Consider the following 26,930-nt stretch of genomic DNA (forward strand, 5'->3'; position numbering starts at 1 on the left):
GAGCAGATATCAGTTTTATCTAAGCCTTTGGACTTCTCCAATTTCAGAATTGAAAGTTTTCTAATTGTTGCCTTTTATTTCCTCAACAGTGGCTTTTTATTATCTTTTCAGTGAGCGGGGGAACGCAAAGGTTATTTTAATAGCCTGAGGTTTCTGATGACCCTCTCTTGACGAACCCAGATGTGGCCTATCATACTTTGGCAAACCCCATTTTTCTCAATTTTCTTGGATAAGATGTAGGCTTGATGCTCCTCAGGACTGTCAAGCATCTGAAAGATAAAAGCTGTCAAACACTCCAGAGTGCCATTTTCTATAAAGATGACTGTGTCAATAGAGACAAGCCCAGCAATGTTTAGTTCAGAGTCAGGTAATATTCATTTCAGCCTTTCTTGGTCAATAATATGATATTCTGTATAAGAAAAATGTGAGTTTTTGTTCTCTCTGCTCAGTTAATGTATATTGATTGTTTTTCCTTTATAAATGATAAATAGGGAAGGCTTAACTAAATCTTGTTCTTCTAATGTAAATACTTCACTGTGATCTCTTCTAGCCCAAAAGCCCCATTTTTCTTCCAGATTTTTATATCTGAGTTTAACTCATGTTGCTTTTTGGTAACTCTTATGGATAGCAGGTAGGTCTAAAATAAGGCCTTTATGGAGGTGATATATAATTTCAACAGCAGTCCTGGAAGCTCAATATTATCCCCATTTTGCAGAATGGCTCATCTACTCAGAGAGATGGAGTAAGCTGACCAAGGCCATGTCCTAGATGGGAGAGACAGACATGCAGATGGGCCCTTGTGATACTGTGTGGCTTTAGGAAGAAACAACTGGGAGAATTACACATAGAGATGAAGTCCCTTCAAAGTGCTTGCCTTGGGGATCAAGTTCTGTATATTGGGTGTTACCTCAAACTATTGTCAGAACCCTTGCATGGGAACTGTCAAAGGAGCCAGAGGTACATTGTTAAGAATATCCATCCCACTGAGGGAATTTGAGAATTCTCCTAGAGAGCCACAAAGATAGTCTGAGCCAAGCCTGGAGGATACGGTGGCTGATGGAGCTGAGTAATACTGGTTTGGGTAAAAAAATCAGTCCTGATTGTATAGTAATTAGAGGAACTTCTTGTGTAGCTTGTAAATAGTTCCAAGACTTGCCAAAGAGTCGTGTTGAACACATCCGTGGACTAAGTATGTGGAATGCCCTTGTTTCAATTCATAGCCTGTATTTTATACGGAAGGTCCCCAGTTCTCCCTCACACCCTGTTAAAACTTTTAAGGTAACCTTTTTGAACTACTTACTACGTGCCTGGCATTGTGCTAATCATACATGTAGGTATTCGTTAGTACTTGGAGCAACCCTAGAAGCTAGCTGGTTTTCTCTTCCTTTTGTAATGAAAATGTTTGGCACTGGGAGAGTTGAAGTGCCTTGTCTAAGATGGGATTAAAACCCATTGCCTTTGAATGCACATTCAAAGCTTTTTATTTTGGATTTCGTGAGCACTTACTCTGTGCCTGGCACCACTCGGCACCAGGGAAACAGAAGGCTGATATGTGAATTTCTCACTGACACGCTCACGCTATTAGGCAAAGCCCGGTTTCCATGAGCACTGCTCAGATTCAGCGCACTCCGTCTGAGGATGGTTAGATTCGCCCCTATACGCGCCTCACCCCTGCCGTTCTCCTGCCATGAGCACAGCCTTAGTGCGTCCCTGGGGCATATCTTCCCCAACTCATTGTGGCTTCTGGGCTCATGTGCTGCAGTTCCTTCCAGCCCCTGGGCATTTTGGCCCTAATCGCTCCTTCTATAATTTAGGGGTAGTATAAGAAGTTTTGTAAACTGAGAATACCCAGTAAATGATGACAAAGGCATATTTACTTTCCAAAGGAATGTATATTTGTTTTATTCAGCAGATGCTTTTTAAAAAAACATGTTCTGAGGAAGGAAGCACAGTTTAGTGGCAAGACCACTACCTGATTAATTGAGCTTCCACACCTAATTATTGATGTAGTACCCATAACTATGAAAAGAACTGACTTTTCTGATAGTACCTCATTTAGGGGGAAGAAAAAACCCAACTGATTTTTTTCCCTGTCAGTTTCTTCCTAAGTATTAGTCCCAGAGAACATGGGTGATACTTAGTGTAGGGGTGAAGGGGTGGGGATGGGTGCCCTCCCAACCTCGCCTCAGGCCTGTCCCACCCACTCCCCTAACAGCCTCCATTATCTCGGCACCACCTGGTCTTGTCACCTAAGAAGGGCCAGGTTGTGCACTATGTGGGTTTTCAGAATTTGGCTTCGTTTTCACTTCTTTCCTGATGAACTCCACCTGTTCATGCCTATGCCAACCTGTGTCATGGGATGTGCACCCGAATGACGTGTGTCAAGCTTTCCTAGCTCTTCTGGACTAGAAATAACTAATCCTGTTTGCTTATCTGCCGATCTCTCGAAGCAAAGATGAGAGTGGCAGTTTAAGAAGGTTAGAAATACTGGACCAGAGCCAGGGCCTCTTTGCCTGCACACTCCACTCTGCATGTTCCAGCCGTAGGAACAAACTGCATTATTTTGTTTCAAACTGTGCTCAAGGGAAGCCAAGACCTTGTAACTGGAAACTTACCAAACAGAGAATTCTAAGACTAAATTTAGTGTTCTATTTAAAAAATAAAATAAATCGAACATTTTGTTTGTTCATCTTTTATATGTTAAAAAAGAAAGATTAACCTAGTTCACACTAACAACCTAAGAAGAGTATTCAAAGAAGTGAGAAGAAAACTAATCCTCTTGGTGAAGAGGGAAATCCTTAACAAAATGTAGTGAAAGGGCGTGAAATACAGACTCTGCAGCCAAACTTTCAAATAGCGTAGCCTCTCTAATCTTCATCACATAAAATTTTATTGTGGCTCAGAGAATATTAAAAACTTAGAAAGAAATGAAAAGAACTTCCATCGGCAGGAAGTAGGAGAAAAGATTGGTAGGTTTTATTTATGTGGTTTTTCTCTGGTTTTGAAATGTAAATACAATTAACTGCCTTTTGAACTATGTTCTTCATTTAATTATGTGTGAGTTAGTTTTCTCCTGTTCATGTTGAACTATATGTAGAATGAAGAACCTTGAGATGTTATAGAGGCTCTGTAATATAGAGAGCATCAACAGTTTAATTCGTGATACATTAAAAATTGCTGTGATTTCAACCAGCCAAGGTATCCCTAACTAGTTCTTGCTCTTCCTCTCCTGCTTCTGCTCTCATTGCTTCAGTGAGCGTTAAGCACCCGCCTTGGACTAGACACAGGATTCAGATTGCTAGTGATCCCCAAACACCGATCTATGGGTTATTTGTGTTAGAATGACCCAGAGAATTCATTAAAAATCCAGGTTTGGGAGCACCACCTCCAGACATTCTGGTTCAAAAGGTCAAGCAGGAAACCACAAAAAGTCTATTTTTTTAAGGTTCCTTAAATGATTGATATACAGCCAGATTCAGAAACAGTGAATAGACCATTCTCTAATAAGACAAAAACAATATTTATTCTTTGATTACTGTTATTTTGCATCATTAGACTAATTTTCACTTTGAGACTACATAATGGAGCCTGATTAAGTTTGTTTAGAAGACATGACTACAGGCTAGCACAATTCTTTGTTTCCATGTTTCTCTTTAGGAGAGCTTTGATTTTGACACTGGCTAGTCTAGGATCGGACAGAGCTAAGTATAATCTGTGTAAGCTGTCAATAATGTTGGTTGCTAATGCAGTCCACCATTGTAATTTAGGGTGCATGTGTATAAAGAGAGAGAGGTGAGAGTTCTTTTCAGCCATTGTATTGAGAACATGGCCAAGAATCTTATTTATTATTTTAGTGGTGTGGTCAGTTTGTGAAATAGTATATTCTTTAGGTTAAAGGACTGATTATAGCTTACTTTTATATGACTCTTATGAATCAAATCTCTACCAAAAAGCACTAATGAGGGTGCCTGGGTGGCTCAGTTGGTTGAGGGACTGCCTTCGGCTCAGGTCATGATCCTGGAGTCCCAGGATCGAGTCCCGCATCGGGCTCCCTGCTCAGCAGGGAGTCTGCTTCTCCCTCTGATCTTCCCCCCCTCATGTACTCACTCTCTCTCAAATAAATAAATAAATAAATAATAAAATCTTAAAAAAAAGCACTAATGGGTAATATTCAAGTCACTGATATCTTAATATGCTTGAAAAGCCCTAAGTGGCACCCATGTCGGCAAATGTCATATGGATTTTATTAAAGAAATTTGAGCACCTACTAGGTGCTAAGTCAGCAAGAATAAGGACTCACGATTTCCTGTGGTTTCTGTAGGCTGAAAGTGTGGTCACTTTGGTGAGCCATAGTATGATGTGAGATTAGGCTGTGCTGTTAGGTTGGTACAGATTTTATGAAAACTCACATTTTTTCTCTTTTGCTATCTTGATAACTATGTAGTCTGCCAGCTAGATGATTCAGCCAACCATGCTGGTGATCTTTTCCCAAGAAAAAGGACAGCAGGGCTGTATGAGAGAGAACCAGACTTCAAGTCAGGATGCTTTTGTTCAGTTCCTACCTGTGTACTTAATCCTCCCTAACCATATGGCTTTGGGCAAATTACTTGATTTTTCTGAATCTTTCTGTCCTCTTGTGTAAAAATGGGGATAGTAGTAATACCCACCCTTAAGCCTGTTGAAAGAATTCAGTGGTCGTAGATGTGAAGCGCGTCTCCCAGTGCTGGGCACGTACTGCTCAATCAGCAGAGGTTAGTTGACTCTAAAGGGCAGTAAAACCTGATTTGACTTTCAGAAGCAAAGAGGGCTATAGAGATCCTGGAAGTGTTGTGAAGTTTTAATTAGTATCGCTGGTGATAGTAGATGGTGAATGAATCCAAGCAACAAAGAATAGTCATGGCAACTCATATGAGGTTTTCCACATCCACCCACTTCTCATTAGTCACTTAGTCATTGACTAAATTGTCATTTCTTGTTTGAGTCTCCACGGTCATGACTGCATAGAGGCTGAGGGGCCTAAGAAGTTGCTGTGTGTACTTGACCCAGTGTTACCACCTGACTACGCTCCCGGAGAGAGGAACTAGCAGCTTCCTGTCTTCATCCTTCCAGACTCTGCTCTGATGTCTCTCTTGCTCGCTCTAGGAAGCAGGCCTGATTCTTGCCCCAGGCAGAATTAATGATTCCTTCTTTATGTGCTAACACACTTGAACCTCTATTATACCACCTCTTTCATAATGCCTTTGTGTTGAAGTTGATTGTTTGCATTTTGATCTTTCTCTCTCTATTTTAAATTGCTTGAGGGCATGGCTTGTACACATAGTGAATTCTCAGTAATAGTTGGATTAATACAGATCCTAGCACAGAGGCAGTTTCCTGTGAGCTAAGAGCTAGACCCCCTAGGTTCATCTCCTAGCTCTGCCACTAGCTCTATATGACCTTGCACAAGGTCCTTAAATATGTAGTCATCTTGGTTTCCTCATCTGTAGAGTGGGGACAGTAGTGTTACCTACCTTACAGGGCTGTTACAAAGATTAAATGAGTAAACTAATATAGAAGCATTTGGAACAGTGCTTGCAGTAGTAAATGCAGAGGAAGTGAAGTGGTCATAGTGGTAGCTGTATTACAGCTTCAGTCTTTCTGAGTTTACCAGTATTTTTGACAGTTGGATTTGCCTGAAAAAATGCTACGGGGAAGTTTTCCCCACATGCCTTCAAATCTAGTGACTCCTACCACCTGAAGTTTCCTGTTTCTTTATGTACAGATACCTGATAGATAGATACTCATGATTCCATGTTCAGTTATGCTACCTTTTTTTTTTTTTTTGTAAGATTCTTTTTAGAGTGTGAGTGCGGGGTGGGGGGGTGAGGCAGAAGAGAGAGAGAGAGTCTTAAGCAGACTCCATGCTGAGCGCAGAGCCCGACTCGGGGCTCAATCTCATGACCACATCACCTGAGCCAACGCCAAGAGTTGGGCGCTTAACCGACTGTGCCACCCAGGCGCCCCCTGCTATCTTTCTTTTTAAAAAATGTGATTCTTTATGAAAGCAGCAGTGTAAATTAGCTAAATGTAAATCATGATCTTAGAAATATTTTCAAAGAACTATTAATATCCACTTATATGAAACTTGAGGTGGCCGATAGATTTTTTTTTTTTTTTTTTGAGTGCCTGCTTAGATCCATTGACAATGGTTGCCAATGGTTGCGTGTTCAGAGGAACCCTCAGGCCATGTCCTGACTCCACAGTTAGTAATGTCTGTCACAGGCACAGAATGGAGGAGTGACAGCACCTTGCTGTCCCTGTATTAAAATGAATATCAATCTCAATGTAACTTTGCCTTTTTTCTCTTTCATCTTAAAGAAAAGGCTTCACTCCCTTCACTCTTGGTGCTATGGGCTTATTTACATTATAGTGTGCCATACCATCGTTTCTGCCTCTGTTTTGAAAGCTAGAGCTTTTCTCTGGCAGTTTTAGTTGCTTTGATATTTTGCGGTGTCAGATCTTGGCACAAAAGCTTGTCGCCCTGGCTAATAACTTACTCTAATTACTTTACCTAGTAGGTCGCTTTTAAAAAAAAAAAAAGTGAGAGAAGTGGTTAAGCAGGTGATCTCCTGAGAAAGCTTCCTGTTGATCTCACTCTTAGATGCTCGATTCCGTGTTAGTGTGCTGGATATTTTTTCCCCCTTCCCTTTAGCCAGAGGATAGTAGAGAAGCAAGAGGTAGGATGTGTTCCATCCAACAAAGAGAAACTACTGGAAGAAAGATTGCCCCCACCGCCTGCAAAAAAAAAAAAAAAAAAAGCATTATATTTTGGCTTCTAAGAAAAGCAGGACATTCTTTGCTCTTTTCCCTCTTTCCACGCACATGTCTGGCATCTGTCTAGACCAGCCGAAGGTCTTTGATTTCTAAGGCTTTATAAATTGTCTTTCTGTTAAAGCATCTTTGATAGTTTCTTAAAAGCCAACTCTTCCCTCACTAAATATAGTAAACACAATTTGATCATAGCTGAACCATTTATAATGAAAGGTTTTTCTCATACCCTTGGAAGGGTTGAGTAGATTAACTTTCATAAAGTGCCTGCAAAAAAACTTTTTGTTGATCTCATAGTGGGTTTTCTATTTGAGAATAGATAAAAATCAAAAACAAAGTCAGCAACACGGTTTGAATCATGGTACCGTTTATTTCTTGATGACTACAAACACGGTTTAGAATTAAATAAAAGAATCTAGTTCGCAAACTGAGAGAGCTAACAACTTCTACAAGACACACAACATTTTCTGCAACTGTTCTACTTAGGATGATTTGTGGGTGAAATGAGTGGACTTAAAAATGACCTATCTTTAAAGCCTAGAAATCTGGTATTCTTTCTGTACTCTTTGTTTTTATCAATTTCCTGGTGTTTGGCTTCGGAGGGGAAATCGAAATTCTGCCTCGGACTAACCCTGTGATGAAGCAGGTGTCAGTTTGATCTTTCAGCATCCTGAGTTCTAGGATGTGAAGAATGACTGTGACCATCTGATTTTTCCTCTGTCTGCCTTTAGAACTTGGAATCTCAATATCTTTTAGAAATGTGCAGCTTCTAATTGTGATCTCTTAAGCAATTACCGTTCATTAAATGTCACCTTGCCTACCATTCCTCCTGGTATTAAGCTGGAGGCATTCTTACATTCCCCAACGTTTGCCCAGCGCCTGCTCTGTGTCAAGCATAGTGAGATAGGGAGGGAAAATCAAATGTGGTCTCTGGCCTTGAGGAGCTCCCGTCTTTAGTTTCATGCCCCCTGGTCTCCTAAGGTCATCTACCTCTGAGATATCCAGAGTGTTGGGGGCCAAGCACTGGGGAAGGCAGTGCCTTCCACGGTCAGGTGTTAGGGCTGCGGTGGCTGAAACGTGGTAGTTCCAAGGTAACACAGGAATTCCAGGTGGGCCCCTGTAACTGCAGACCTGAAAAAGTAAGACAAGCTTTGAGACAGACCCTGTTTTACTTATACTTGGTATAGCTGAAGAAGGTGAGCTGGGGCAGGGGAGGCACATTCTTCACGTCAAAGGATGGTAATTCCTCTAGATCAGAAATTGTCAAAGCTGGAAGAGGGCACAGAAGATGACAGACTCCAACTTCTTGTTTTCCCTGTAGGTGAAATTGAGACCCAGGAGAGGAAGCGGCTTGCTCAGATCAAAAAGAGAGTTAATGGCAGCTCTATGCAAGTATATGAAAGGAAACATGACAGAAAGCCAGACTTTGAAATAGTGTGCCAGATTGGGGTGTAAGCCTTTCCGTTTGACCAGCAATCATTATGCCCTTGTCTAGAATTTCCAGTGGATTAAAGACAATACAACACCCTAGTTAAGTATAACTAACCCCCGGGAAATTATCAGATCTGTGTTTGTTTTCAAAATGATTATTTTCTGTTAATTGGTATTTTACCCCAGTAATTTGGTCATCTAACAGCAAGGCAAACATATTTCTACGTAATTTGGCCGTGCTGGTAGGAACAGTATCACACCTAGTTCAGGCTCCTCAGCATGGTGTGTAGGCACAGGGTAGGCAGTCAAAAATCTTTTTAGTTAATTTATACATTGTGGAAACACAGTGGCCATTATAGTCTGACAGACCTGGATGTGAGTCCCAGTTCTGTCACTTATGAGCCGTGTGGCTTTGGGTAAGTTATTTCACCTTTGAGGCTGTTTTCTGCATCTGTGAAATATGGCGATGAGTGTATATGTATGTAAACATGCACACTTCTAAAACAATACTTTGCAGTATCCTAAACCGCTAACACGGTACCTGGTACGTATACTGTGGGGATTCCTTGGGTTTTTTTTCTTATTTGTTTGTTTTAAGGGGAGACTCTTACTTTTGTTTCATGTTAAACTGCAGAGCTACCATTAGGAATCAGCCAAGGAACTAGAATCGAAGACTGTGGCTATCTGGGCATTATATCTGAGAACTACCTTAAACTAAGAAAAAAAAATACATACACACACATAATGTCTTCGTGATTTTTCCAGCTCTGTCATTGATCACTCTCCCTGTCCTATCCCTGTTGCTGTCTTTCTTTCTCTCCCTTTGCCTCAAAGAAAACTAATGGAGCCATACAGAAAGCTCTAAGATAGAACTGACCTTGTGCACCTTTAATTGAGGACAGAATTTGCTAAAAGTGCGTCTAGAAACCCACCAGTGGTTTACTTTACAATCTGTGTCCTGGCTAGACTGGCTGTTGGCTGTATAATTTGTCTAGTTTTGTCTGGAGTCTTAGACTATTCAGCTGCTTCAGGGCAAAATCTTTTGGGGTGTCATTAAATGGGATTGATAATTGGCTTCTGATGAATATTCATTGTGACTAATGACTTTGGGCAAATTTTACACATACTATCTTTCTATTCTCCCACCGAGTGAGATTTTGATAGGATCATTTTCTTCAACTTGCACTTCAATTAAATATTCAGAATACCCCTTTGTTGACTATAATCCAAATTGTATACTTTCATTACTTTAAAATTTTGTATTCTGTAAAGAATGAGCATAGGCTTTTAGGAACCTTATTTTTACAAATGGAGTTGGCCTTACAGTTGTTTTTAAAATAAGTGGCTAATGATAATTTATGGGATATAATATTATTTCTGATTAAGCACAGGTAAGTCATAACACTTTTCTTGTGGTTGACTCACCACTATTCCTAAGTAACGATGTGCATTGTTTTGCCACTTTGCATTTTGGAAAAGAGCCAAACAATTCTCTTTTTTGTTTGTTTGTTTTCTTAACCAAATGGATAAATGCGTTTTACTCCAATTAGAGATTTGGCTTTTAGAAAACCGCCAATGAGGATGATGATCAAGCACCTTTAAAGTTCAATTTTTATGAGGGATAGGTAATTTTATAATCTTGACATTTAGCTTTTAGGTCTTTTTGAGGGAAAGGAGACATGAAAAGAACATTGTCTGGAGATAAGATCTCTGTCGCTTTATTGCTTGAAATAGGATTTTGACTCAAACCAATTCAAGCTAAAAAGGGGGAAATAATCAAGTTCTGTCTCAACCAGGAACAGTCTATGGAATGACTTTTCCAAAGAGAATTACAAATGAATTAATGTGATGAGGACATCTTATATTTGTACAGCACCTTAGAGATTTTAAAGTGCTTTTATTTATTTGATGTGTTGTAGAGTTACAGAATAGGCGTATTATTGAAAGAAAGAAAAGAAAGAATGAATCCATTGACATGACTTCCCAAAAGTGGCATATTTGTGTGTCTAAGCTTGCCATTATTGTTTTGGAATTTGAGTCCTATACCCCACTCTGTGAGACTCAGGAAAATGTTGGTCCATTAGTTAAAAGCCAGGTCACTCACTATGTTTATATTGTGAATATATTTTAAGTAGGAATTGTTTTTTATTTATGGAAGAAACATTGCATCGACTCGCACTTGCACAGATGCTGTGCCCCTAGAACAAGGGGAAGAAGAGGGGCAGGGTCCTCCTGGAGTTTACAGTGAGAGGACAGGAATAGGCCCATAATAATGGGGACTTATGCCCAGAAGAGCCATGCGAGGAAAGTAGTGCTTTCACAGAGACCCAGAGGAGGAGTTTGCTAGGGGCACAGATCCAGGAAAGGAGTACATAGCTACCCCTAAGTCTGAAACGACTTATTCAAAGGATAAACCTGGAGAAGGTGGTAGAGGCTGTGTCTGGAGATGCTGCTCTCCAGGTAGACTGGAAGCTACCTGGAGAGGTAGCTTCAGGCCTGCTCCCGACTTGCCCGCAGAGACTTCCAAGGAGGATGTGACATGACTGGACCTGTACTTTAGTATGAGTCCTTTGACAGCTAGTTAAAGGATGGGCAGGAAGAACTGGGGCCCAAAGCCAGGGTAACCCTCCAGCCTGACTTCAGGGTGCAGTTGGAGTGAAGTTTGTTCATTTTCTCCCCATTCAACACCAGCAAAGATTTTTCATCTCTTCTAACCCTGAAGAGATAGGTCATGTAAAATATGACAGCCTTCTCTATATGGAATCCTACTGAAATGGGTTGAGAAGGGATGGATTAAACCTACAAGCCTTGGCAGAGTCGCTGGGAACAACTCTTGAGAGCTTGCTGGATCAGCTTCTGTTCATGACATGTACCTGATCTAAAGAACAGGGTCTGGAGGGAGAAGGAGGGGGAAGAAAGTAGCGGCCGTGGATTTAATACACAGCTTTCACAACTGGGAAACATCAGCAGAATATCCAATTTAAAGCTGTTCATGTTACACTAACCTCTGGGATTCTTTTAACTGGGCCTTGGCACGTCACTCTTTCGCCACGTAAATGTCCTTCTGTCAGCAAAGGCCAGTTAACAGCTTCCAAAAGAAGCAAAGACCTCATGGGAACAGGCTTCCCAGAAACCAAAGAAACATTAAAGAAAAAAGGCAGAAAGAAACATGTGTTGTTGGCTTTTGTCACTTCATAGCCATATCTCCAAAGGTGTTGAGGTTTTTTTTTCCTTCTTTCACTATACTGAATTTTGTAGCAATTTTATTCCATTATATCTGTCCCAATTTTTTTAATTGTATCAGATCCTGATAGGATGTATCTAGCTCTTAAGAAAAAGAAGGAATATGAAATAGGGGCATGTCAAAAGAAGAGGGAGAGGAAGGATTAGTCAGTAAACAGTGCTGGGGCAATTGATTAACTATGTGGAAAAAATAAATTCTCACTTCTGTCCTTAAACCTAAATTAATTCCAGATGGATTAAAGAGTTAAATGCTGGGGAAGAATTTGAAGGCCTTTCTCAGTATAACAGCAGTAGAAACCATCATGAAGGATAAGATTTGTCTGTGAAATTATTTAAACCTTCTCTTCCCCCCCCCCCGCCCAATTCAAAGGAAATTATAGAAGGATAAGTTATTTTCAGAAACATTACAATTAGTATCCTTTGTCTATCCAGTGTTTGCTTGTAAATTACTTTTAAAAAATGCTGATACTCATTAGTGGACTAAGAATTTGAACAGACCATTTATCTAGGAAATATAACCAAGAAACATGACAAGATGCTAAGCCTTAGACATGATCAGAGGAATAAAAATAAAATCCAAATAGATACACTTCCAAAGCTACTAACTTGACTACAGTTCTTAGCCTTGGTGAGGTGTGGAGAGAACATTCTAGTGCATGGCTGTGGGAGTGTAAAGAGCCTCCATCCATTATTTATTATATTGATCCTCTTATTATATTTAAATTATAGTACTGTCTCTGAATCTTACATCTAGGAACCATGTATAAAAATTATTGACATGATCTGATTATATATTGTAATGTTGGGAGAGTGGTTAAATATAGTGTGGGAAATTCATTGAGTGTCATTAAAAGGTATGTCTTCTAGGAATATTTAAGGATGTGGGAAAATGCCAGCAAATAAACAAACTTTAAAAGAAGGCAAATGAGCACTGTATTTACAGTAATCCTAATTTTATTAGAAAGGTGAATAAAAGTGCTTTGTTGGTAATTCCCCAAAATATCAGGTTATCTTCAGATGGTGAAAGGCTTTTATTTTCTTTTGCCCCTTTTTCCATTTTCTAAATTTGTTACTGTCGTTGTGCATTAGCTTCATAATCAGGGTGGGGAGGAAGATTTCTTAGGAAAAGCAAGCTCTTACTAAATTTGAATTCTAGTGGTTAACTCCTATTTTTAAAAATGTCGAGAAGTAGGTATTGAATTTTATTGCTCACCTCCAACAACAGCGTCTCCGCATATGGATTTCTTGGCTCTGAAGTTTTGGTTTGCTTGTATTGCAGTTGACCGCCTGCATCCACGGGGCCGCCGCCATGCTGTACCCCATGTTCTGGCAGCACGTGTACATCCCCGTCCTGCCTCCACATCTGCTGGACTACTGCTGGTAAGGCTGCTGCTTACTCCGTCCCCTGCTTTCCCTTCTCTAGCACCTACCGAGGACATTAGGGCTGTCCCTCATAATGCATTTGGTGATTAAACTGAAACTACTAACTTCAAAACGAGGTGAATTTTAGACCAGGTGATTGCATGGCCCTTTTGTTTCCAAATGGCTTTCAGCTATGCCATGGCGTTCTGCAGAGTTCAAGGCCGTGGATCTTTTCCCATCTCTCACTTTGGAGAGACCAAAGCACCACGTAGTGGTGTGATATTTTTTTTTTTTTTTTCTTTTTCCCCCAGGATGGATTGGAGCCTGGTGAAAACAGTTGGGGTCCCCGAGGTCTTCAAGTTTCAGCCATACCCTGGCACATTCTGTAGGACTCGTTTTCAGCTGTGGTTTGGGCGTACAAGCCAGACTTCAAAACCCTCTGCAGTTTTTTGATGGGAGTTTCACTGTTGAGGGAAATGTATTTTAGTGGAAGGAAGGCAAGCAGGCTTTAGTGTCAGCTCTACCACCTTGGGCAAGTCCCTTGGCTTAAGACTTTGTTTCCTCATCTGCAAAATGAAGTTGTTCCATATGTAATATATAAAGATAAATGATACAGGAGATGAAGGGACACGATGTAGAAAAGCTGGCTCGTGGTAAGGGCTCAGTAAATGTTTCCGCAGATATATTGTCACTATCTGTCCTCGATAGATTACCAAGAAAGACTGTGTAACGGATTTGGATCTGTTTTCTTTCTGAGTAATTTCTTTTTCTAGCATAATGTGATTAAAGACATTGTCTCCAGACAGCTCAAGTCAGCAGTTGTTGGTAAGGGAGCACTGTACATATGTGGGTAAAGGTACTGCCTGCCAGAAATTAAGAGCTTCAGGAGAAAGGGACCCATTGAGGGGTCACAGCCCTGTCACTTAAAAACAGATGATTTTAGGACATTTACCATCAGGTCAGTCATAATCTTTGCTGGGTTCTTCCAGCCCATTTTGCAATCCTGTCACTTGAGATGGTTCGCTGAAGTAGCCAGATTGTCCTGGGAGCTTAAGGGTGTTCTGCAGTACTCCTAGTTTGAATGTGTTGGGCTCACTCTCATCCCAAGAAGCAGTGTATACAACCAAGATGTAGCTCAGGGCCATCAGGTAAAAATCAGTGGCCCTCTCCAGTGCATAGCACTAAGTGAATCAGCTCATTTCTCTCTCAATTATGTATCTTTCTTATCAAGGTAGCTGTTCTTATTTGTGCCTTTCTCCCACTTCCTATGAAATTAAGGGACTAATCCTCTGCTTAGACTTGCCGCTTCCTTTTGAGCTTCTAAACCAGCTACCTTGGTTTTTTCCATACTGCCATGTGTGTCAAAGGAGAGGACCATGTTTGCTATCCAGTAGTGTTTGTTGTTGTTTGAATGAAAGACGGGGGGGCTGGGTGGAGGAGGACACCGACACTCAGACAGGAAGAGGGAGGGGCGTGGGAGGGGGGAAGAAACAGACAGAGGTGGAGGAGGGTAGTGAGAGGAAGAGACGGAAAAGGTAGAAAGGGGACATATGTTCCTAAGACAGACTCACAGTGATTCCCAGTCCCCTTGGCACATGGAAGCCTGCTGCCAGCCCCAACATAGAACACTCTCCTAGACACCTACCCCCACACAGGCACGTGGCCCCATACTCTCTCTCTCTCTCTCTCTCACACACACACACGTCCCTTCCCTATGCACACGTCTGTGATCCCCCCATGGAGAGACACCCCGCCTGCACACCTCACCTCGGACATGTGCTTTAAGAGGAAACCTTAGAGTTTTCCCTGGAAAAGACTCACCTGTGTGTCTTGATGCTGCACTTCAGATGGGAGCACAAATGGGCTTCTGTGTGCAGGTATTGGTAGGACCTGGCAGCGTCATTGTAGTTTCTCTGCCTCCCAAATAGTACGACTTTATTATTCTATTATTTCAAAAGCTTTGGTTGCTAAATTGTCAGCTAGCTTAAAACTAGCAGCTTACATTCCCAGAACTGTGCAGAGAAAAAGGCTTTGTCAGTTCCAGTGGTAACAATAGCCGCCAGAGTTGAACATCTCCTGTGTCCCAGTCTGTGATCTCACTTAATTCTTCTAACAACCCTGGGAGGTGGGTATCATTAGCTCCATTTCACAGATTGGGAGACCAAGGCCCCAAGAAGTTTAGTAACTTGTTCCAATATAGATATCATTGTATTGTATGATTCCGTTTTTATAAAAACAAACGTGTGTCTATAAAACACAAAAAGGTGTGTATACATATGTAGATGTATGTGTGTATATGTATATTTGTGTGTACACACACACACACACACACACACACAGGCAGAGATCTAAGAGGAAACACACCACAGTGTTAGCAGGGTTTGTGATGGGGAGGAGGGAGAGGAACTCAGTGTGATATTTATTTTATTTTGTTCTATGTTATTCTGTTTCTACAACGAAAAAGTATGGTTTCTATACTTGAAAAGTTTCACTTTAAAAAAAATCAGTATTCTAGCCAGTTGTTCTTTCCAGCCCTCCTTTCTTGTTTGCTTAAAGTATTTATTGGCTGTTTTGCTCTTCTCCTGTGGAAGGTGATCCGAGATCCTCTTTCCAACTTCCTCTCTAACCCCACCCCTCTCCTGAACTGTGTCATCAGCCTGCCCAAGAGCGATGATGCTGGCGGGTCTACCTTAGAAGGGAAGACCCGACAGTTGAAGGCTACTAAGTCCTTGTCAACCCCAACTTCCACTCCAAAAAAAGCTAAGACTTGTATTTTTCAGAGCCTGAGTGGGTTTTGTGACTAGGCTCCATCTTGGAGGTTTCTGTGTATATGATAGCAGTCCCTCTCCTGGTCTCTTGTTTTCACAAAAGAACTTTTTTGACATTTGACCAAAGGATGATTACAGGCCAGTGGAGATTGGTATCTGTTTATTAACTACAAGATGTTAAGAATGTGGAAATAAAAGACCCCCAAGAGAAAAAACAGATCTTCCATTCAAGGCTTGATTTGATCACCTTCAGCCTGCTACCAACTGCTTTGGTCAGAAACTACAAATGTCATGAAATTTGAGTCAATGCTAATAACTTTATTCTATTGTGCTCGGTGACTTTCACCACTGTTGAGTTTAATCCTTGGTGGTAAGAGCCAGCAGGGATAACTAGCATTTTAAGTAAAGTGCTAGGAGCTTGAAACATGTAAATTTGAAGGAGGTTTGTTCCTCTGCAGATGTTTTAAATGTTAAGTATGTCCCCATGCAGGGGATACACGAAATGGAATCTGAAAACTATTATCTCCTGTAGAAATGAACTCTCAATTTACTCACTGCACAGGAAGGGCAGATTCTAGTCATTTTCACTGCCAGCAGGTGCCCTTTCTATGCATAATAGACTTCGAAAGTGTAATTAACACATGAGGACCACTGCTGCCAGTTTTTCTTCAGGTACATGCTGCTAGGGGTTTTCAGGACAACAGTGTAGGCTGTGAGAGCTTTTTACATTGCACTTGAAGATGAGGTGTTCATTGACTTCTGGACAAAGACATGTTAAATGGGGCTGAGTCCAGATCCTGCTGTTGGTATCACAAGTCATGGTCCTTGGGCCCAGAGACCCCAAGAGCTATATAATACAGCCTTGGGTAGAACAGAGGCCAGTAGAGCAAAGCTCTGGGCCGCGGTGAATAAATGGAAAGTATGATGCCGAAAACCTCACAATTATGTGGAAGACTCTAATTGCACATTCACAAATACAGCAACCAATTATCTGAGTTAACTTTAATTAGAGTTATAATCACAGATTTTAATTATCTGAATAAATCCGTTTAGTACAAATGGTCTGCCCTAAATATTTCCCAAATTAAATTTTTCAAATCCCTTCCCATTTTTGGAGAGGATGGTAGAGAAAGTGCTGCCTGGGCTTTGGATTCAGACAAACCTGGATTCAAATCTCAATTTCGTCTCTTATTAGCTGTGTAACAATTAAAAATCTATTTTATCTCTTTGACTTGCTGTATCTTTTTCTGTAAAGTGGGTTTAATTTACCTACTTTGAAGAGTGGCTTTAGAATTTGAGAGATTGGTCATCAAGTGGCAAACGGGCCATTTAGTAAATGGTGGTTGCTCTTATCATGGTTATTATAAACATGGGACATGGATTTTGGTTTCCAGAAGATTTAACTCACATCAAACATTCTTACTTCTACTGCCTTGTGAGCTCAGGGGAAAACTTTGTAATTCATCTTTTCTTTTTACCCCTCAGATTGTTTTTATTTTGATTTTTTTTTTTTATTTAACTTGAGTTATTGTATGGTTGTTTTCATTTGCAGCTGTGGCATAAGAATGAAAAGAAAAGAAACAAAAGCAGATGGCAGAGAAAACGAAAGGAGTAAGACATTTCCAGCCCTTATGAATATTTAAAAACATGTGCTGCTGGTTCCTTTCTACTTTAGATCTGTACCATTTTCTTGACTTTGAAAGTGAAAATGAGAATGTTGCCTACCTTGGCTGATGGCAGCCCTGACCTTGGCCGGTGTTGGGAGGGCCTGCCCATTTCTGGGACAAAGGGATTAACTTGCTGATGAGAATCTGCGTTTCCCTTCATTATCATAATCACCATCTATTGAGTAGTGTGTGTGTCATACTCTTTATAAATATTATTGCAAATCTTCAAAATCAAACCCTAAATAATATTTCATTATTAGCTCCATTGCATAGATTAGGAAATCGAAGCTCAGGGAGGTTTAGTGACTTAAACCACTGTCACACAGCTAAGAAATGGTAGAGCCTGCATTTAAAACGTAAGGCCATCTGATACTAAAGCTTTCCTTACTAATATCCTCTAGAGTTTTAGAGAATAAGTTGTACCCATCACCAAGATTTGGTGAAAAAAACTTTCATGTAGGCTTCTTGATGACTTACGTTTTTCATTCAGAAAATATTTGTAGAGCACTTACTATACACCGGGCTCTATGCTAATTAAATGTTGCTAATAAAGGGTCCCAGTAGAAACCATGTGGTATTTCCCATGTAAATTCCTTTTTCTGCCTTACTCTTCAGAAGTAGTCCTAAATAAGGACTACAATACAAGTCAGTTCCCAAATTGCATTGCATATTTGGGTTATTCTGGACACTTGTTAACATGCCTTTGTGACAAAATATTTCCAGAGCAGATCAGGGCAAGTTCATGCTGTCCCCCAAAGGCCAGCCAGATCAAGAGCCAAGTTTATAGCTAACTCCTGATGCTCTTGAGGACATGGTTGAACCAAAAATTATATCCTGTGTGTACAATTAAGGTTTGAATTTTGCAGTTGTGTTTGTAAAATGCATTGTATCTCCTGACTCTGGAAACCATTCTTCCACTCAGAGTGGGCATGCTCAGATTCTGTGTGAGAGATACTAGTTCTAGATTCTTTATCCATGTTGCCTGTTGGGTTCTCAGTCAATCCCCACATGCTGCATCATGTATTCCATCTAGAGTGTTTAGCAAGCAGTCTGAAATATGCCTGATCACAGGGTGCAGAATCCATGTGGTGTAGGGGCATCAGTCTGGACAAAGCTATGAAGTGACTTCTGGATGACTGGGACTGAGTCCAGTCTAATCTCTCTCTTCATCAATGCAATGATTTTGCATAGAGAATAAATTGATGCTAAAGTTAGTGGGATTATTGATATTCTTAGTGACAGAAATAGAAATCAATGAAGTGTGGTGCGATGGAAACAGAAAAACCTGGCTTTGGTTCTGGCTTCCCCATTTACTAGCTTTGAGGTCACTGAACCTCTCTGAGCCTCCTTTCTCTTCTGTCAAACACGAATAGTAATTACTACTGACACAAAATAGGTGTTCCATAAATAGTAGATACTATTTTTGTTAATAATTATATATATGTGTATATATATACACATATATATGTATGTGTATATATGTGTATATATGTATATATGTGTATATGTATATATACATATATATGTATGTGTATATACATATATAGTCTATTAATGCGAATATATATAAATGACCCAGCAAAATCCATTTGAAATACACGACACCCAGGTAAAATGGAAGTAGATTAGGTAGACAGGTGTGGCTAAAATTCTCCTGTATATACCAAAGTCTGGGCTATGTAGGTTTTGTTAAAGATTGAATTCCAGGGTGCCTGAGTGGCTCAGTTGGTTAAGCGACTGCCTTCGGCTCAGGTCATGATCCTGGAGTCCTGGGATCGAGTCCCGCATCGGGCTCCCTGCTCAGCAGGGAGTCTGCTTCTCCCTCGGACCCTCCCCCCTCTCATGCTCTCTCTCTATCTCATTCTCTCTCTCAAATAAATAAAATCTTAAAAAAAAAAAAGATTGAATTCCAAGTGAGCAAAAACTGTCATTTCCATTTTGTAGCAAGTATTTATGAGTGCCTCCTATGTCCCTGGCATTGGGCACGGGAAGATAGGAGCTTATCTGTAGATGGTCCCTGATCTGATAAAACACTCCTTCACAGAAGAATTCAGGTGTCCCGGCAAGAGTAGGAGGACAAATTTTTTCAGCTAAGAAGCAGCAAGGGACCAGGTCCCAATGCTCAGGGGGCGGAAGCAGTGCAACAGGTGCTCCTCTGGGAGCAGTAGTAGAAGGTATGGACCAGGATTTCAGTTTCAGACAGCAGAAGGAAGGAAGTTGAGTCTGTGGTGGGCCTGACGGGCAGGAAGTGTATAAACAATGTGAGTTGGTTGAACAAAGGGAAATTCTAATTTCCAGGTAAATCCCTTAGTAAGATTTGGCTAAACTTGACCCTGGGGTTTGAACAGGGAGGCTGAGTAGTAGATGAGTTAAGTTTCAGGTCCAAATCCTGGCTCTGGTCCCACCGAATTCATGTCTTTGGGTGAATCACATAACCTCTCCGAGCCTCCCGTTTCCTCATCCCCAAGAGTGTAGCTAAAAATATGTTGTCTATGAAAAGCCTGGCATCTAAAAACTTGTTTGGTGTTGACAGTCACTACATTTAAATGCCCCTCCATTTCCTTCAGCACCCAAAGCCAAGGATGCCAAGAGCCTTTGGAGGAAGTTTTGGACAATTTATGAGTAAACTGTCTTCCTGGTGGAAAAATGGCAGAGAGAAGAGACTGGGAGCTCTTTGCATTATCTGTGCTATAGATTACATAGGAATCTGTATTGATACTGTAGATTCTATAGGTTCAAGTTCTCCATTTTTTTAAATTCACATGTAATTCCTATACTGCAGCACTTAACCTTTTTAAAAGTGTACGATTCTGTGGGGTTTTTGTGTATTCGCAGGGTTGTGCAACCAAATCACCATTAATTCCAGATCCATTAGATTTTGAGTACAATCTTTATTGTTAGTAAGGTAATTGGTCCTTATTTAAAAATAGACATTTTTTAACCTTCCAGAAGCATATATGGCAGAAAGCAAATGTTCTGTGAAAATGAGTAGGCCGTTTAGGTGGTTGGCATCAGACCCTTAACTTGGTCCCTCCAAGGTGCCCCTGATGACACAGATGCTAGGTGTGCAGCAAGACAGCCGTCATCCAGCCTCAGCGTTGCATGCCCACAATGGTGCAGAGACTTGCAGGGTTAGAGAAGACATAGTGCCCCTCTACCATGGGAATGGCCCTTCCCCAGTTGGGGATGGTGGCTGTCGGCTCACCGACCCACCCTTTGGGTAGCTCTCCTGATGGCAGCTTACCCACCCTGTGGGCCCACCACCTCCTCTGCTGCTGCATCTACATCTGAGTGTCAGAACCTGGTCTGCTGGTCTCACCTTGCTGGGCCCAGTCCTGCTGCCTGATGTGACAGGGGGCAACACAACTTGCCTTCCTTGTCCTAGTCTCTGACTAGCCTGCATGGAGCATGGCTGGCCCTGACCTCTGCTTATACAACCAAGCCTTTGCCTGGCTTTCCATTTCTTGAGACACATTCAGTATGTAATTCCTCACTCCTCTCTGACCTGGAAACCTGTCTTGGACCCAAGACTTAGAAAACTGTGGAATTTGTATGGCACAGTGTGGTGGTCTCTATAGCAAACATTCTAGACGTGTTCCTGGTCACTAACAGCGCAGGAGCTACAGACCATGTAATGCAATCATGCCTCAGCAGGGGAGGTGCCTTACCTAATGGCAGGACTTTTGGCATGAGCGTCCCTGCCTCTCTCAGTTGTTGACCCAGGGTAGAGTACATGAAGCCACCAACACAGTGTTAGCCTCAGAGCGATCTTTCAACGAAATGGGTTTGTTCTTACCCTTAAACATTTGAAAGACTGAGGCTAGGCTAAGAAGTAATTGGATGCTGTGCATCTTGGCATGTGACATATCTTAGTCCTAGAAAAACAAAAAGAACTCTTTCCCTCTTTTTAAACTTTTACATTTGGGGGGCGGTTTACTTTCTTTTGATTTATCCATAAACCTCTTTCTTTCTCTCCTCATTTCTTTCTTCCCTCATTCATTCCTGCATTTCTATGAGACTCTCATGGGTGGCTGGTGGCTCACAACTTGAGACTTCCCTTTGCAGCTGGCTCTGGCTGTTATGGTTCTCATTGAACTCCCTGGGGCAATAGAGAGCCCTGTCTCCTGACCTTTTCTCTGTGATTAACTTCTCCTGCTACAGTGGTCTTAGCCATGGAGCCCTTCCTGATGTTTTTCAAGTATGTCTCCTTCCGGTAGACTGAGGAGGCACAAAAGGGCGGACCACTTCAGGCTTTGATGTTGACCTTTCCAGGTTTTCATCCAGGCCTTATCTTTGTAGCTCATGTGTTCATTTAGGTTAGGTTCGGGGGCTTGGAGCTCTGGAAGGCATCTCCCCCAAGCCCCAAGGTTACCCCAGGAAGCCATAGGGCCCACACTGAGAAGGGCACTGTACCCTGTCCCCCGCCCCCCATGCTTCAGCTGCAGCAATAGACATGTGTCGCATTAGCAAACCATCCCCAGTGCCCGACCCCGTGCACACCCCACTGCCCCACAGTTGTGAGCCCTGTATGCTGGCTCCCAACAGCACACATGGAAGCTAGGCAGTCTGTGCCTCCTTTCCCAATCTAGAATTGCTCCTGTCCTCTCATGGGTCCTCATCCCAAGCTATTGCTCATAAATCAGGGAGGGCCGGGTGGAAACCAGGCACAAAGTTAAGTACTTTTTCCCCTAAGAAAACTGTGATTAACTCATGGCATTTGTACCCCTTCTGCTTTTCAAGCCGTATTTTCTGCCTCTCACCAGCTGTGACCTTTGTCGAGTCACTTAACCTGTTTGAGCCATAGATGCCTCTGTAAATTATGGAGCTCAGGCTTTCAAGACTGCTGCCACAATGAAACGAGGTCACCTCAGGTCCGCCCCGCAGCACCTTGTGTTGTTTCCTTTACCTCAGTGCACACGTATACACTAACACGCTTATTTCATGTCTGCTGTTGGCTGTAAGCTCCGAATAGGTGGGGACCTGCGCCATTTGCTGTGCCCTCTATCCCCAGCCCTTCCGTGATGCCTGACACACAGTCATATTTGTCGGTTGTCTGACCAGCAGATGCAAGACACTGAGCATATAACAGATGTACCATAAGATGTTCGTTTTCTCTTTCCCCTCCCCAGTTGCCTTTTTCAAATTCAAGCTCCTGAATGACTAGCTGATTTTTCTCTATGGACACCATGAAGCCTATTATAATCCCGTTTCTCCCTGGAGCGCTCAGAGCCAAATTTGTGGCCCTCACAGCAGGTGTGCAAGAAACCTCACAGTACACAACTAGAGCACCAGTTTCACCCCGGCTTGCGTTTCTTCCTTTTGCCCTATTTCTTTTCCTGCTCTTGTTACTGTATTAAATTGCTTTAAATCTTACTTAGAACAAAAAATACCCATTCATTTAAGCTAGTAAGGCAAACAGTTTTATTCTATGAAGTATCCACTTGCTGTTTGCTTTTTCAGTTACAATTGTCAAATAATTGTGTTTTTTTTTCCTTAAGGTAGCATAATGGTTAAGAGAATATTAAGCAAGAGTAGTATACGAGACTTTGAAGTAGAAGGATTTGAGCTGGAATCACCATTAACTGTGACCATGGGCAGGTTTCTGGGAATCCTTTTTTTAATCTATAAAATGGATGGTATAAATAGGATTATTTGGGGATTAAATGAGATAAGGTGGCTAAAGCCTGCTGCACAGCCCTTGGTGTCTGGTGTGCACTCAGTATGTAGCAGCCCCGCTGTCGCTGTTCTTCCGTGCTCAGCACGTGGTTGGCTCTGCGAACGGAAAACCGTTCGGCTCTCCTGTGACTGACAGTCTAGGAGAACCATGCAAATGTACATGTGCTTTCTGCCAAATGGGCAGCTCACACAAAAGCCTCTAAAAAGGGAGGTGTTCGCAACCACTGGGGTTACGTGAGAAGCGGCGCTCTGCTCTGATGGGCAGCAGAGGTTCAGAAGCCTTGAAGGAGGAGGGGTTGGGGCCTAGGGACACCGTCTGAGGAAGGGCTCAGAGAGAAATTTAGGACAGGAGGATTCCTATGGTGAGGGGAGGCGGGGAGCTGGGTGCTTAGACATGATGTGACGGGGCCTACGACTTGGCATAGCTGCTGGCCAGCCCTCAGCACGCGGAGTAGGGACAACCTCATCTCCTTTCCCTCCTCCTTCCACCGGCCGCACAAAGGCTGGACTTCCGGGAAACAGTGTGCTCGTTTTGTCTCAGCAGAAAGGACCTGGGTTCTAGTCTGTTCTGCCATTGACAAGTTGTGTGACCTGCATGACCTTCATTTCTTCATCTGTATGGTGCTGGTAGCAGTTGTACCTGCCTCACACTGTTGTGGTGAGGGTCTGTGGAGAGGATGCCCGTTGAGCCCCTAGTCCAGTGCTGGCTCTTTGCAGGTGTGCAGTAGACAGTGGCTGCTGGGCCTGACTCCCTGTGCACACCAGCCAGGATATCGGCCTGCCCGCCGTCCATCTGGTCACTCCCAGCGAGACCAGAGCTATGATGCTGAGTGCTCTCTGACAAGACGTGCTGTGAGGTCTTTGTTGGTGCTCCTTCTCCCACCTCTTGTCTCCTTATTTCCGAGCAGAATCTACAAGGGACAAGCTGTGTTTACACTTTTGTTTCTTTTCCAAAAAAAAAAAAAAAAAGAAAAGCTCAAATGAAGAAGACTTCTTTCAGAGTTTTCCTTTCCTTTAAAAGTAGTGAACTGAGGAAAGACTTACGGGCTCCCCTTGGCCATTCGGGATATGTGATTCAGGAGGTGCGTGCCTCTGAGAGGTGGACTGGGTACTGCAGCGTGTGAACTGTAATGCTGACTGCGCATTTTTATGGGGAAAAGAAAAGCAACACAGTGGACCTTCCAAGTCCCTGGGCAGCTCTTAGCTAATTCCTTACTGGGGTCAAAGAGGTGTTGCTCACCTGGGGTGGGGGCCCTCCCACCTCTCCACAGGTCCTCCCCCGCCCCTCCCTCTTTGTCCTGGGAAGCTGTATTTTATGTATTTGAGCAGCCAGTGTTCTTTTATTTCACCTGACTCTTTTCCAATTAGTAGCCACTCACCTCAGGGGAACATAATTAAGAGAGCTCTAGTTGTCTGGGGAAAGGAATTAAACAAATTGTGAATGTGCAGTAATAATGTACGGGGCTGTTAAGACCCTTAATAAGTCTGCAGAAGCCACATTCACACGGGGAGTGAGCTTGTGCGTAGAACTTACCTGTAAGAAAGTTCTCTACATCACAGGCCTGAGTTCAAGGAGGATTGGGTGAGTAGCCCCCTTGGTGTACCAGCACGTCTTTTGGCTTAAGTACCGAGCGTGTGCTGTGGGACAGCCTGGGCATAGCCATCCGACATCCCCGGGTTTGAATTACAGCTTCCCTATACTAGCTGTGTGACCTTGGGCAAGTTACTTCACCTTTCTGAGCCTGTTTCCCAGTCTGAAAATGTGGATAATAGCACACTACCTTGGAGAGTTATCTTGAGAATTCTGTGTAAATAATGCATAAAAGCAGCTGGGTTATAGTAGCTCAATAAATATTATAATGTTCCTTTTCCCCTTAATAGGATTCAAATTAAACATACCTTTCAGGCAAAGGTCATTATATTGTCACTGCCTTGACACCAGCAACAGATGTTCTTTCCTTCGCAGGGAAGAAGGAAGAAAGAATAGTTTCTGCTCTTCCAGAATGTAACTGATGAAGTCAGACAGTGCAGTAGTTCCCGAGAACGAAGGCCTAATAGAGAGCCACGCTATTCCCGCTATTCAGAGACGCACGATGGCATCCCACAGTTGCGGCCAACCACAGGGCAGTTGTGACACAGTTGTCGTGGCCTGCCTATGTATGAACTTGGTCAGAGCTGTTAATATGATCACCGCTTTAATTATGTGCACTATTGGTTCCACTCATGTTGTGGCTAATTGCCATTTAAAATGTCTCCAAAAACGCACTCGGAATCGGCTTTGAGATGCAAAGTCACCGTGAATACTGAAAGGCACCCAGAGCAAAGCAGCACGGTGTTCATTTGCTATTAGTTAAACAGATATTTGCATTGCTGTGTTCTTGAGAAGCAACAAACAAGTTCTTTGGGGGACCTAATAAAGGACGGTAGCTTCTAGATGAAGTTGGATTATGTCTTGTTACTGAGATACCCTTGGGAAAACACGCACGTTGATGACTGAATCAAAATGATGCAGGGTGGTCAAACTCCGAATGTTGAAGGAGTGTTTTAGGAATTGCTTAAACAAATGTATTTTGCTGTATTTTCCTTTTAAGGTGAGTGATCAAGAGTGATAGGTGATTTTTAAATTTTGTCATTGTAAGTGGTGAGGAAGTAACAAATTACAGTTTACTTGTGGTCTTTTGCATCCTTGGTGGTATATAAAACCAAGAGTAAAGATTGCCTTCTGAAAAAAGTGTCAAGCAACCTACTGAGCTCAGTGAGTAGAAGAGTGACAAGAGTGTGCTTGGTGTCAGCAGCACATGTGCCTGACGATGCATAGCAAGCACCTCACGCTCATAATGGAGTCTCGACTGTCCTCACCAGGGCTTTGCCAGGTATCCCTCAGAACCAGGGCAGGAACAAGAAATCATTCTTTGGGTGCTAAGCGAATGGGTCCAGTGGGACCAGCCATGTCAGGGCCTCAGAGAGAACCCATCTGGACATGAGAAGTTACTGAGCCTATCGTGTGCTACTCCTGTAACAGGCACTTCATGGGTTATCTCCAACCCTTGCAACAGTCCTGGAAGATTTCCAGTGGGGCAGGTCCTGCACTTTTAGGAAGCACTTTGCCAAAAAATAACAAAAGATGTAAAAAAAAGAAAAAACAAAACAAAAAAACCAACAGCGCACACACACACACACACAACAGCCCTGCCTCTTGATTTAGTAATTCCATGATTGGGAATTCGTGCCCATGAAGTTGTTCATTTTCATTACTGCATGACTTATAATGAAAAGTTGAAAGCGACTTAATATCTAACTCTGGAAATAGGGTGCAGCCTTAATTTACTGCATCCATACCTGGTGGAATATTACAGTCTTTAATCACAAAGATTGTAGTCTAATATGGGAGACGTTAATGTAGCCAATGAGAAAACAATAAAATATGTATGCATTCTATAATTTCGAAGGTATAAATATGTTTGTTAAATGTGGGCCAATACTGGATAAGAAAAGTGTGAAAATAAAAATAACGTTAAGGTGATGTGATCCCCCTCCCCCAAATTTCTCTTTACCATAAAAAGCCAAAGAAAAGAGGTTTCCAAAGAAAGCAAGTCAGTAGCTACAATAACTTTGAGGTTTACTGAGAATAGAAATTTTCAGAACACACCTAGAATTACCCAGTTACATATTTGCTACATTGAGATGTTAAGGAGACTCTGGGTTTCCTTTTTTTCCCCCCATTTTCCTCTCCCCACTTGGAATTTGTAATTAGTATCTTTGCAGAGCAAAATGCAGTCAATTCAGGGAAGTATTTGAGGCTTTGTAAGCAAATGATGACAGTGTAAAGGGTATTTGTCTAAATTTGCATTTATACAAAACCTGGAGCTGCTGTGATTTCGGAGTAAATGTGCTTTCAATATTTTCTAAATACAGAACTGTTGCAGCCCTAACAGTACTTGGCTAAGAAATTGCACTTCTATGATAGGCCATAATT

At 42.1% G+C, this 26,930-nt stretch overlaps 1 protein-coding gene across 14 annotated transcripts in view; it reads left to right on the top strand.

The window, feature by feature from the left end:
* Positions 1 to 26,930, top strand: part of DENND1A (DENN domain containing 1A) — a 503,929-nt gene that overhangs the window by 274,692 nt on the left and 202,307 nt on the right. For all 14 annotated transcript variants that reach the window (XM_027614760.2, XM_027614750.2, XM_035723489.1 and 11 more), the window contains one exon: positions 12,761 to 12,861. In XM_027614760.2, coding sequence (XP_027470561.2) covers positions 12,761 to 12,861 — 101 coding nt within the window. The remainder of the gene's footprint in view (positions 1 to 12,760; positions 12,862 to 26,930) is intronic.

This window comes from Zalophus californianus, chromosome 13 (genome assembly GCF_009762305.2).
Source record: "Zalophus californianus isolate mZalCal1 chromosome 13, mZalCal1.pri.v2, whole genome shotgun sequence".
In the NCBI taxonomy this organism is placed as follows: Eukaryota; Metazoa; Chordata; class Mammalia; order Carnivora; family Otariidae; genus Zalophus; species Zalophus californianus.